Below are 13,904 nucleotides of genomic sequence, written 5' to 3'. Positions count from 1 at the left end.
ATTTTTAAATTATTGGATATTAAAAATATTTTACTACATTTTAGTTTGTTTACTTAGGGTAGATTTCTGGAATGTAATTTACTAAGTAAAAAGTTATTAAAACATTTTACAAACTACAATATTTATTGCTACAATATTTATTGACATAGGTGTTTTGTTTTAAGTTTGGTGGATTTCATTTTGCATTATCTTTGGCAATAAAAAAAGGATTGGCTAAGTAAATGAACAAATAAACAATGAGCAATACTAATCCATTTTTGAGGAAAGGTCAACAAATTGCTTTACATATTTATGAAAATGTCATGAGGTATTTTACAATGAAAAGGTAAGTGTGCTAAGATTTTTGGTTTCACTAAGGCTATTAAAAAGAAGTAGCTGAATTTTATTTAAGATGATGTACACTTTTATTCCTTTGAAGTCTTAAATTTATGAATGACATTATTGGATGAAATTATAGCAGCAAATTTAGGGAACCAGGGTTAGAGCAGAGGACAGGAAGGCTGACTTTCAAACTTGATAAGAGTAAGAATGGGGTAAAGCCAGACCCTGCCTCCTGCTGCTCAGATGTTCTGACCCATTAAGATGACGGCAATAATGGTGGCAGCAGACAAAGGGAAACGTGGCTGTAACAACCAACTTGGAATTTTACTCCTCAAACTTCAGGATTTAAAGGTTCCAATCTACTGCTGAGATAACCGTGACCTAATCATTGTGACAAATCAACTCATTCAAGTCAGCTGTATTTCTCCACACAAAAGTTATATACCTGATGTACTTAAAAGATCATTCAGGTAAAATTAGGACTTGAGATAAGTAGGTAGCCATCAAAAATATACAATAAAAGTGTAAAACTGTATCTCATACTATACACCAGGATATATTATAAATAGAAAATGGGAGAAGTCTTTAAAAATCTCAGAGTCCTAGTCAGTTAGGCTCAGTGGATAGAGCATCGGCCGGCAGACTGAAAAGTCCCAGGTTCAATTATGGTTAAGGGTACATAACTCGGTTGCAGACTCAATCCAGCCTGGTCAGGGCACCTGCAGAAGGCAATCTATGGGTGTCTCTCACATAGATATTTCTCTCTCTCTGTCTCTCCCCTCCCCCTTTCCAAAATTCAATTGAAAAATATCCTCAGGTGAAGATTAACAGCAACAAAAATGTCAGAATGGAGAGGACCTTTAAAACTATAACACAAATCCAGAATCTATAAAAAGGAAAAGAAAACACAAACATTTCTGAGTAGTAAAAACAAACAAAAAACAGAAAAAACAAAATCAAGACTATTATATTATAGACAAAATACTAAATATAAATTGATTTAAAAAAAGGATAGAAAATAGACAAGCGGTATGAGGAGATAGTTCCTAAAAAGGAAAATAAAAATAAACATATTTTAAATTTAATTCATATTAAGAGAAGCGTATACTAAAACTATTCAGAAATGTAATTCTTTTATGTATCATACAGACAAATTCCAAAAAACATGAATGGATTTTGTTGACAAGCCTTTGAAGAAAAGGCAGTTTCATAAATTGCTAGTAGGTGTTTAAATAGGTTGAAATTTTATAGAGGACAATTTTTCAGTGCTTACCAAAATTACCATCTCTAAAAACCTTTGGCCACCAGTTCCTCATCTAAGAATGCATACTACAGAAATTCTTGAACACAGAAAAATGACCTGTATATATAAGATGTTTTAGCAGTTTTAAGTAAGACAAAAAGCTCAAATATTTATCAGTAAAAAGCTGATATGGATTTAATGGAATACTCTACAGCTGTAAAAATTTAAAAAGTTCTTTATTTACTTTTTATTTTTTCAATTATCTACACTAATAAAAGAGAAACATGGTAATTAGCGTACGACCACTACCCTTCCCTTTGGCTAATCAGCATATCCTTATGCAAATTAACTGTCAGCCAAGATGGCGGCCAGCAGCCAGGCAGCTGGAAGCAAACATGAGGCTTGCTTGCTCCAGTGACTGCAGACTCCAAGTTCCCCGCCTGACTTGCAGGCCTCTGAGCTGCAACTCTAAGAAACTTTGTAACAAAACCCCAGAAACCAGCTTTCAGCAGGACAGGATCTCAGAGCTGGAGTTATACATTGTTTTGATTATAGAACCGAAACAAACCAGATATCTGGTTTCCGCAGCGGAAGCCTCAGAGCTAGAGCCAGAGCTAAAGCTGGCCCAGAATAAAAAAAAGAAAAAGAAAAAAGGAGCGGTTGGGAGCTTCAGTCAACTGCCACCCTTAAAGCAGCCCTCAGCTCCTCACCCAGACTGGCCAGGCACCCCAGTGGGGACCCCCACCCTGAAGCGTGTGTGACCAGCTGCAAACAGCCATCATCACCTCATCCAGGCTGGCCAGGCATCCCAGTGGGGACCCCCACCCTGATCCAGGACACCCTTCAGGGCAAACCAGCCTGCCCCCAGGCCTCTATCCTATATAGTAAAAGGGTACAATGCCTCCCAGCACTGGGATCAGCGGAGCCATGAGGCCTCCTGGCACCAGATCAGCGTGACGGGGCAGCGCCCAAACTCCCTGATCGCCCTGCGGCTCTGTGTGTGACAGGGTGCGGCGCCCCAACCCCCCGCCCACAGGCCCTGCTCTGTGTGTGACAGGGTAGAGCCATAACCTCCCCATCGGCCCTGCCCTGAGTGTGACAGTGGCGGCACCCCAACCCCCTGATCGGCCCTGCTCTGTGGGTGATAGAGGGTGGCGCCCCAACCCCCTGATCCGCCCTGCTGTGTGTGTGACAGCGGGGAGCTCCTCAACCCCCTGATCGGCCCTGCTCTGTGCGTGACAGGGTACGGAGCCCCAACCCCCCTGATGGGCACTGCTCTGTGCGTGATGGGGCAGTGCCCCAACCCCCTGATTGGCCCTGCTCTGTGCGTCACACGGGGTGGCGCCGCAACCTCCCAATCGACCCTGCCTTGAGTGTGATAGGGGGTGGTGCCCCAACCCCCCAATCAGCCCTACCCTGAGCATGACTGAGGGTGGCATCGCAACCTCCCGATCCACCCTGCTCTGTGCATGACAGGGGGCGGTGCCCCAACTCCCCTATCGGCCCTGCCCTGAGCCCGACCAGGGGCTGCACCTAGGGATTGGGCCTGCCCTCTGCCACCCAGAAGCAGGCCTAAGCCAGCAGGTCGTTATCTCCCGAGGGGTCCCAGACTGCGAGAGGGCATAAGCCGGGCTGAGGGATCCCCCCTTCCTCCCCTGAGTGCACAAATTTTTGTGCACTGGGCCTCTAGTCTACACTAATAAAAGAGAAACATGCAAACTGGTGTCACTCTGCTACACCCACCAGCCAATCAGAGCAACTATGCAAATTAACCCAACAAAGATGGCAGTTAATCTACATACGCAGGTGCAGAGTGAAGACTGAAGATTGAAGACTGAAGACAGACTGAAGACTGAAGAGGCTTGGCTTCTCCGCTGTGGTCGGACCAAAGTCCTGGGTCCCGGGTGCTGGAGGAAAACTGGTGCCAGCAGCCAGGGGCAGGAAGGCCTATTGCGTGAATCTTCATGCAACAGGCTTCTAGTACTGATATAAGAAAATACCAGGAAAGATGAAATTAAAATGAAAAGGTATTTCATCATTATGGTAAAATATTTAATGAGGGGAATAAAGAATACATATCTTTGCTGCCTTGCTTTTTGCCTATAATTTTTCTTGATGAAGAATAAGACATTCATACCAGTGATGACCTACAGGATAACATGCACAGCTGGAGGCAGGGATGGGAAGAAGATTTGTTACTATATCTAAAAAGTTAAGTAAAAATATTGTAAATGTTCATAATTAAATTTGTCTTTTGAAGCAGAAATCATAGTGTAAAATATGCTCAAATATTTTACACTAAACATTATTATCAGCTCTACTAAAGAATTCAGTGTATCACTGAAACACCCCAAACAGCACATAGAATAAGTGGGTTGCAATTGTGTGATTACTGTGCCATTCTATGGCTTATTGTGATTTAGAGTTGTTTCAAGTCTTTTTTTAGACTTATTATTATGAAATTCTTATTAAATGTCTGTTTTCCTTTCAAGAAAAAAAAGTGAGTTACATATTGAATTCAAAGTGAAAGCTCTAATATTAACTATATTTGATTTATTACTTAGAACCAACAGTTATATAAGACAAATTCCCTCAACCAATTCTTGGCTCTTCTTTCTAAATATTTCCTTCTATTTATTGCAAAATTTTTATTCTTTTTTTATTGACGTTTAATGGACATTTAAAAATACAAACATTTACCTTACACAGTTATATGTTCACATATGTGCATACCCAGGAAATTGTCATACCAGTCAATATGCCTATCCTTCCAGCATCTGCATACACCTGTCCCCTACTGTATCCCCACTGAATAATTCCAGCATTTTTGATAGATTCCCTAAGGTTTTCTACAGATCTGCTCTTTCCTTTATTATCTCTTTTGCATTACTTCTCTTTTGTCTGATTGCACTAGCTACAACCTGCAGGGAAGGTTGGGGATAAATGGTAAGAGCAGACATTTTGACTTGCCCCTAGTCTTAGCAGGGAAACATTCATTTTTTCACATTAAGTGTGATGCAAGCTGTAGGTTTTTGTTGATTACCTTTATCAGGTTCAGCAAGTTCTTTTATTTCTAGTTTGCTGATAGTCATTAAGAATCAATATTGAATTTTTGTACAATGTTTTTTCTTTTTTTCTTTGTCTATTGAGATGATCCTGTGTTTTATTGTTCCCCTTGACCAATCATTAGCTCTTGGATAAGTTTTATTTTAAAATAAAAGGGGTATGTGTTCATGCATGTGTGTGTGTGTGTGTGTGTAGGTAGGGGGGTTGTCTTTATTCTTTCTTATTTCATGACTGCTCTAACTTCTCATCCACCTTCTCAAAAATCCTAGAACGCACCTGAGTCTTTCCATTATTACCCCATTTCCAATGTCCAAGTGACTTGTGAGACCACCCCATCCTTCTTGTGCTCTCTATTTCTAAGCCCTTGTCCCCATCTACATTTTCCCAATAGTATTGCCAGGTTGCCCTGTAATAAAATTGCATAGAGCAGCCAAAATGACCTTTGCTAAATGTTAATCAGAGTTAGTATCTATGATTAATAATTCAACTATGGCTCCCATTCCTTAAAGGTACAATTCAACTTGTAAACTCCCACCCACTAGCACAGTGATCCGGAATGATATAAACCAGGCCTGTGGTCATGACACTGGGCCATATGGAATCCCTCTACCCTTTTCCCAAACTATCCCTCCAAGCTGAGGCACCTGCTTCTCCTGACTGTATACCATGTTCTCTGTTTTTGCCTAACAAATCTCAGTCCTGTCACCGCCCTATAAGGAGGCCTTCACAGCCCCTGGCCACGAGTTACCTTGGCTCCCTGCACTGACTGCTGTGTACCAATGGCATACTCTACGTGGCTTTACTTACTAAAAATCTCCACAGGAGACCTTCACAGAGGGCAGTTCACCTTTTAACTCTGTATCTCCTTCATCTCCTTTATATAACACTTGTCACTGTGAGTCACATGGGTATATCTCAATACCTCTTTATACGAGGAAGAAGAAAGGGAGGAAGGAAGGAAGGAAGGAAGGAAGGAAGGAAGGAAGGAAGGAAGGAAGGAAGGAAATGAATGAGAAAAATAAGACAAATATCTATGAGTTTATTAGCATGATTTGACAAATTGTGAGAACTCAAAATCTGTGAAAAAAAAAACAGTAAACAAATCAATGAAATAAAATCAACTATGAATTCACTGGCTCTCATTTTAAATTACAGTAAGTTTGCTGTCTCACCCCTACAGGAAGTGGTGACGTAGGCCTTTATGGAGGTGGAGTGAATGCCTCCAGGATAATGCCGCTTCCTGTCCTGAATGCCACACTGAGCAAGCTGTTACAGCTGCTCTGGTAAAACACACTGAAGAGAGAGGAAGGAGGCGTTCAGCTTTCCGTTACTAGGGGGACCAAATATATAAATTATTTTTAAAAAACCCTGAAAGTATGTATATAAGTAATAATGAGTTGCATTTATGTGTTCATTTTGCTATGTCTGAACCATTCTGTAGATGAAAAATCTGATCTTTTTGACAATAGGGTATAGGCAGGGACTTCCTTAAAATTGAAGGAGGGTTGGGGAGGGGGGAGAACCAGGCTGACTTGATTAAAAATGTACAGAGGTGGCCTTGGCCCTGGCGAATGGGCTCCAGGGTGAGCACAGACAGAATACAGGGAGCGGCCCTGTGAGCCTGGCCCCTGAGGTCCTGGGACGGCTTTTCTTCTGCACCCAGTGTGACCTCGTTATTTTGTAATGTTCCAACTCCTAACCACCGATGGGTTTTTTAGTGTCGCCCTATGTAATTGGAACCATATCTCTGGTCCCATTAAAAACCATTGTTTAAAAAAGAAAGAGCCCAAACCGGTTTGGCTCAGTGGATAGAGCGTCAGCCTGTGGACTGAAAGGTCCCAGGTTCGATTCCGGTCAAGGGCATGTACCTGGGTTGCGGGCACATCCCCAATAGGAGATGTGCAGGAGGCAGCTGATCGATGTTTCTCTCTCATCGATGTTTCTAACTCTCTATCTCTCTCCCTTCCTCTCTGTAAAAAATCAATAAAATATATTAAAAATAAATAAAGAAATAAAAATAAAAAAGAAAGAAAAAAGCACGCCTCTTCCCCTAAGTCTATCACATTCTCCCAAGGGGTGTCTTTCAAGCTCAACTTGGGCTAAATGAACACATATGACCCATGGCACGGTAGAGTGGAAAGGCCACTGGACCTGAATTGCATCCCTGGACACACCCCTGGGGCATGTGTGCTTACGCTCACTGAGCCTTAGATTCCTTATTTGTGAAATGCCGAAAATACTTTTGCCTTAGCAGTTGAAAAATGGAGTGGTAAAAATCCTACTTAATCCTTTGTAAGCCACAAGCGTCTATAGATGCAAATACATTCAAAATATCGTGGTGTGTGGGGATGGTTTCCATTTTGGACACATGGCAGTTAACTGGTTAAGTGCCACTCATACAGTAGGTACTTAAAGTGGCAGCTAAAATGACTATTTCCTCCCCTCTTGCTTTGCCCACAGACTTACCTAACTCACTGCGAACTTATCCAGTTCACTCTCTGCTGAAGCACAATTCAAGGTCCACTTTCTCTATTCAACACCCATTCAAACATGAAGAATGAATACTATTTCTAAATAGGATAACCACTATTTTCCATAGAGTTCCATTAGGATAGAGTTCCTTTATTATTTAATTGTTCAAGTCCTGAAATCATGTCATTTCATGTCTAGAAAGAGATAAGCATGTCAATTGACCTATAATTTGTTCCTGGCACTTGTGGGAAAAGCTTGTAATTCCTTCCCAAGCCCAGCAGCATTCTGGGCCTGTAGAGATAGAACTATCTTTGTCTTTAGAGCGAGCTGGCCTTGCTTGCAGAACACTCCCAGGGGTGGGCAAACTTTTTAACTCGAGGGCCACAATGGGTTCTTAAACTGGACCGGAGGGCCGGAACAAAAGCATGGATGGAGTGTGTGTGTGAACTAATATAAATTCAAAGTAAACATCATTACATAAAAGGGTACAGTCTTTTTTTTTTTTTTAGTTTTATTCATTTCAAACGGGCCGGATCCGGCTCGCGGGCCATAGTTTGCCCACGGCTGCGTCTCAGGCTACCCTCGGGCACAGACACCATCCTCTCTTCCTCTCCTCTTGACAGATGACAGCAAAACCCGGCTCAGCAGCAGCCCGCCATCAGCCACCCTGGGCAGCCTCCTGGATGACCAGCACTGGCACTCGGTCCTCATTGAGCGGGTGGGCAAGCACGTGAACTTCACCGTGGACAAGTACACGCAGCATTTCCGGACCAAGGGAGAGGCCGATGCCTTAGACATTGACTATGAGGTGAGTTGATACTCCCTACAGATCCCCAGGTGCCTTGCTTAGGATCAGTGTGAAAATCAGTAAAGAGAAGAGCAATAGAGGAAAAGCTCACGCTGGGGCTTATCTTCCCCTCCATCAAAGCCCAGGCAGCCTGCAGTGGAGGGGTCCTTGGAGAGATTCTGAGCAGTGAGCTGGGGAAAATGCCCAGGAAATAATGCTGGTAACCCACAGGCATCAGCTAATTGTGTGGAAATTTTAAATCAGCAAGACTCATTTGTATTTGATTTCTTTTTTTTTTTCCTACTTCTAGCACCCTGTATCACTATTTAGTCTCCTGGTTAATTAAGTCATTCTTTAAAAAAAAAATGAAATTCAATTAGCCGGGGTAATGGAAGATATAAGAATTATACTAACATAATGTTACATGTCAATTATACCTCAATAAAATAGGAATGATAAATAATACCCAAAGTAATCTAAAATATGCATTGTAGGCACTTGTCTTTAACTGTAATTTGTAAGCAAACTTTTGACTAACACACATCAACAGTTGTTTCTTCCTTATAGGAGAAGCACAATGACACACCAATGCTACAAAACAAAGAAGGCTGTGCAAAATTCTGCAAAGTGAAAGTGAAAAGATAATCCTTTTTGCTAGTAGTTCAGTTAAAAAACTATGTGCTTTGCCCCTACTGTATCCCAGGGTCTGCTCTCGGTAATAAAATTAAAGATTACAGAGGCAGAGTTCCTGAGCTGGAGAAGCTTACAGCCTACTAAGCAGAAGCAGACCTGAAAGAAGTGGTGCAGAGCAAAGAGGTTAAAGCTATGGTGGAGAGTAGCACTGGGCACTGTGGGTAATTCTGGGAAGAGGCCACTTAACTCAAACTAGAAAGGTAGAGACAGGGTTCCAGCAAGAGACTCAGCTAAACCTCAAATGAATATGGGGTTGGCCTGATTAGCAAGGTCAGAAAGGTGGACTAGGCCAGAGACCCACTGCAGAGCACAGGGCATAACTGTCATAGTCCATTGTCGATGGGATTTTAAACAATAGACAGGCAGTTGTGTTGTAGCCAACTGCTACTGCCTCATGTAGACCAACTGGTAGACTTTAATGAATGTTGTAAGCTAAGTTATATAAACTTAGAATTAAATAGAGTATTTAAAAGGTCATACATTTATTAATTTTTAATTATTTACTACTAGAGGCCCAGTGCACAAAATTCGTGCATTTGCTGGTGGAAGGGGAGGGGTCCCTAAGCCCAGCCTGCACCCTCTCACAGTCTGGGAGCCCTTGGGGGATGTCCGATTGCCCCAGAGGTGGGAGAGGCTCCCAGAGCTCACTGACTACCAGGGGGCAGCTCCTGTGTTGAGTGTCTACCCCCTGGTGGTCAGTGTGTGTCATAGCGACTGGTTGTTCTGCTGTTCAGTGGATTTGCATATTAGCCTTTTATTATATAGGATAGAGGCCTGGTGCACAGGTGGGGGCCAACTGGTTTGCCCTGAAGGGTGTCCTGGATCAGGGTGGAGGTCCCCACTGGGGTTCCTGGCTAGCCTGGGTGAAGGGCTGATGGCTATTTTCAGACTGACCAAGCCCCCTGGCTACTGAAGCTCCCAGCCTTTCCTTTTTTTTTTTTTATTCGCTCCAGCTCCATGGCCATGGAGACTGGAAGGAGGTATCTGGGGTTTATTTACCTTCTATAATTGAAACTTTGTTGCTTTGGAGTGGAGCTCAGAGCCAGCAGCAGGCTGGCTTCCTCCATCACTGGAGCAAGCAAGCCTCCTGTTCGCTCCAGCTCCGTGGCTGCTGACCGCGATCTTGGTTTGGTTAATTTGCATATAGTCTCTTTGATTGGCTGGTGGGCGTGGCTTAAGGCGTAGCAAAAATACAGTCAATTTGCATGTTGCCTATTATTAGGTAAAATATTACAGCTATCTTTATAGCCACCACTCCATCCTAAATAATAACAGGTTAATATGCAAATCAACTGAACAGCAGAACAACCAGCCGCTCTGATGCGCACTGACCACCAGGGTGCAGATGCTCAACGCAGGAGCTGCCCCCTGGTGGTCAGTGCACTCCCACAGGGAGAGTGCTGCTCAGTCAGAAGCCGAGTGCATGGCTGGCGAGCACAGCGGCAGTGGCGGGAGCCTCTCTCACCTCCACAGCAGTGCTAAGGATGTCCAAATGCCAGGTTAGGCCTGCTCCCCACAAGGAGCAGGCCTAAGCTAAGAGTTGGACATCCTCCAAGGGCTCCTGGACTGGAAAAGGGCACAGGCCAGGCTGAGGGAACCCCCCAGTGCCCAAATTTCATGCACTGGGTCTCTAGTCTATTTATATGTTCTCAGGTTTCTTACTTCTGCAGTAACTGTGTGGTGGATATGCACTCTATTGGGCTGTTACAGTGCATCTATTCCCAATTCCATGTCCAGTAACATTCCTTTGACAGCTTGAAATCCACCATGGTGTGAATATTTTCACCTGGGATATTGACAAATAGTATAAATCATGTAGACAAGCTACAGCCTGTATTCCAAGTCTGGCTTAAAGCCTGTTATCCCCAGACTGTGTGTTAAAAAACAAATAAACAAACAAACAAACAAAAAAAACAAAATTGTAAAGGGCTGTCAAGAAATTAAGAAATAAAAAGGAATGTGACAAAGACTGTATGTGATTACAGATAAAAATAGTTCAGTGAAAATGCAATAAAAGCATCTTATAAGAACTAATTGGTTACATGGAATTTACAATAAAGATTATTATACTTTGGTAAATTATTTACACATTGCTTATATCAGCAAAATAAGCCTATGTTTGTTTATATGCACATGTACATACACACACACACACACACACACACACACTTACATGTCTCTGTGTTGGCAGGGCACCATGAATAGCCATATTTTAAATCTTTATCAACACACCACTTAAGGCAGGGGATAGTGTGAGATAAAGCAAGAGTGAGTGAATACCCAGGTGATGGTGAGTTATGTGAGCCATGTTAAGGAACTTAAATTATGAGGGATGAGTGAATGCTGAACCTGATCCCAAGTTTGGCTGCCTGCTGCAACAAGAGCCAAACTTGTGAACCAAGGTGCTGGTGAGAAGGAAAGTGGTTTATTCAAGTGCCAGTAACTTGAGAAGAGGGGATTCCTATAAGTCTTGCCAACCCAGCTAATTATGCATAGTTAAAGGGAAGTGGAAGTTGAATTGAGGGAAGCAGCAGGGGATTTTTCTGCAGAAATGCAGTTTGACTTGGCTGGTCCTGTCTCTGATACAAATTTTGCTCTCCTGTGTGTCATCTGGGTGAGTCTGCATATCTGGTGGTGACTGGAAACAGGAACACCATGTTACACTGTGTTATACCAAGAAACTTAAGCAAAAATATGTGGTTTCACAAGTATATAAATTTCTACTTCATTGTTAGTTAACCCTTGCCAGGATTTCAAGGTTAGCTCAGTAGTAGCATGAGGAGACACAAAAAGATTTTTTGCAGGATGATGACATGACCAGTTTTATGGTTTAGACTAGTAATTCTGAATGTATGTTTCAGGACTCAGCCCAATTAGTATGCCCTGGAAAGTTGTTAAAAATGAAAATACTGTTTCCATTTAAATTTACTAAATCAGAAACACTGGGAAAGGAGCTCAATAATCTGTTTTTCAAAATTCTCCAGGTGACTCTGATGCACCCTAACATTTGAGAAACACTCTTTTAGAGCAGTTACTTTGAAGCAGGTATTCTGAAGCTTAGGCTTCTGGGTAGGAGGAAGGAGGGGGATGCTGAGCAGATGGTTGAAAGCTTTGTTAAGAGACAACTTCAATAACCAGTGGGATACAGAATAGAAGAGTGGTGATAGAGATGGATCATTGTAAAATTAATATCTGACTTATTTTTTTATTCAATAACTATTATGAGCTAAAAATGATTTCTCTTTTGATACCAATCTTAGTTTAGAATACTGTGGATAAGATATGACATTCATTAACTTCAAAAGAGAATTTGTCAGTCTTTGACTAAGAATGCAAGATACTCAAGACATTTTTTGAGTTCCTTATAACTAGAAGTTATGGAAAACCATCTTTATTTTTCAAACTTGCTTAAGTGATTGAAAAAATAAATTACACAATGTTGAAATTGTCTTAAACCAAATAAACATATGTTATGAACTTGAGTATAATAAAAATCATAAAATCATGTTTAAGTCTCAATATTCCCCAAATACCTTATCTCTAATAGCAAAAGATGATTGTAAAGTTCACCTAGTTGTCTGATTTCACATTTATTTCTAGATTCATGTCTATTTGTCTGTGGTCTCCTCTGTATAGAATCTTTAAAGAATCACAGCTGAGTGGCATTAAAGTGAATGTCAGCAGTTAGGGAAAGAAATCAAATGAAGTCACTCAATTTGTGAAGTTGGAACAGATTTTTTTTTAAAGAAAAAGTCTAAATTTCTTGGTACTTCATCAAAAAGGGTTTCCTAGTTTGAATATATATATAGATATATATAGATATATAGATATATAGATATATATTTAACTATTCCAGTGAGGCAACCTCTGCTTCAGAAAATGCCTACCCTTTCCAGAGCATGACAGAAGAAAGATTGACTGGAATTGTGAGGTTGGAATGTAAGAATGTATATCAGGAGAACTCTGAAACAGCTAGAACTCACCAGGTTTTGAAGTTTCACCTTAAAGGCCATGTGTAGAAGAAGATCACTGGGGACAGAAATCCAAGCTCTAATCACATTACCATTAACTAGTTGTAGAAGTCTGGAAAATTAACATTCTTAATTTCTGTTATTCAGAAGTAATATTAGCACTTTTATTGGAAGCAATATTTAAATCTACAATTTATTTTATAACAGTATTGTCCATTAATCAGAATTTGGGTTATTGATTTGATTTCTGTCATGGTCCTACACCTGCACATATGAGCCCTGGACACCACTGGGATGACTGCTTTCAGGCCCTCAGGTTCCATGACCCATTGTCAGAGCATATACTGTTGCTCTACAGCTAAACTCTATCAAATTCTAAATCAGGGCTAATTATATTATGCAAATCTATGCTCCTCTTCAAATTTTAGCATGATATGATAATATTTGGCAAGAAAATATGGTCGTTACATTGCTCTCTTAGACTACCTTACTGACACCAATCAAGTGGCATAATGCCTTTCTATATGGCATCTTTTGTATTTTAATAAGACTTATTAGAAAAAAAAATACTAGATTAAGTCAAACTCTCTAAATATTTAAAATTACGTGTGTGTATATCCTCAAAAATAAGTTTTATCAAAGTTTTAAAGAAAATATGAGGTATCATTTTTATAATTGAACTAGAGGCCTGATGTACGGAATTTGTGCAAGAGTAGGCCTTCCTTCCCCCAGCTGCTGGCACCTGCCTCCTGCAGGCACTGAGGACCCAGGCTTCCCTCTGCCCGCTGGCACCTGGGACCTGGGCTTCCCTCACAGAGGGAGGCCCTTCCCATCCACTGAAACCCACTGGTCGGTGGCCTGGCCCTCCCTCTTTGGGGCGATCGTGGAGCCCCCTGATTGATTGTCCTGCCAGCTGGTGGCTTGGGCCTCCCTCTGTGGGGCGATCATGGGGCAATGGCTGTCTTACAAGCACAGGCCTTGACTGGCCTGGTGCCAGTGGGTGTCATAGTGTGGTCCCAGATGGTCATTGCGCTGTTCGGCTGTTCAGTCAATTTGCATATTATGCTTTTATTATATAGGATAGTGTCAGAAATCCTTCTAAGTATGATATAAATTTCAAAACTCTGGAAATACAATGTGTGAATAAATTTTTACAAATTAAAACAATATATATTCACAAGACCTTCCACAAAATATCTATCTTTATAAAACCCTAATATGCTAATCGCCCAAATAACGGTCACTATCATGCACACTGACCACCAGGGAGCAGATGCTCACTGCAGGAGCTGACCCCTAATGGTCAATGCACTCCAACAGCGGGAGTGCAGCTCAACCAGAAGCCAGGCCC

At 41.6% G+C, this 13,904-nt stretch overlaps 1 protein-coding gene across 3 annotated transcripts in view; it reads left to right on the top strand.

Moving 5' to 3' along the window:
• Positions 1-13,904, top strand: part of CNTNAP5 (contactin associated protein family member 5) — an 857,999-nt gene that overhangs the window by 394,275 nt on the left and 449,820 nt on the right. For all 3 annotated transcript variants that reach the window (XM_070423164.1, XM_070423162.1, XM_070423163.1), the window contains exon 6: positions 7,726-7,910. In XM_070423164.1, the coding sequence (XP_070279265.1) occupies positions 7,726-7,910 (185 nt within the window). The remainder of the gene's footprint in view (positions 1-7,725; positions 7,911-13,904) is intronic.

The sequence above is a fragment of the Myotis yumanensis genome, unplaced genomic scaffold (assembly GCF_028538775.1).
Source record: "Myotis yumanensis isolate MYYU_CA2020_CCGP unplaced genomic scaffold, mMyoYum1.0.hap1 SCAF_8, whole genome shotgun sequence".
NCBI lineage: Eukaryota > Metazoa > Chordata > Mammalia > Chiroptera > Vespertilionidae > Myotis > Myotis yumanensis.
This window is presented reverse-complemented; position numbering and strand designations above follow the sequence as displayed.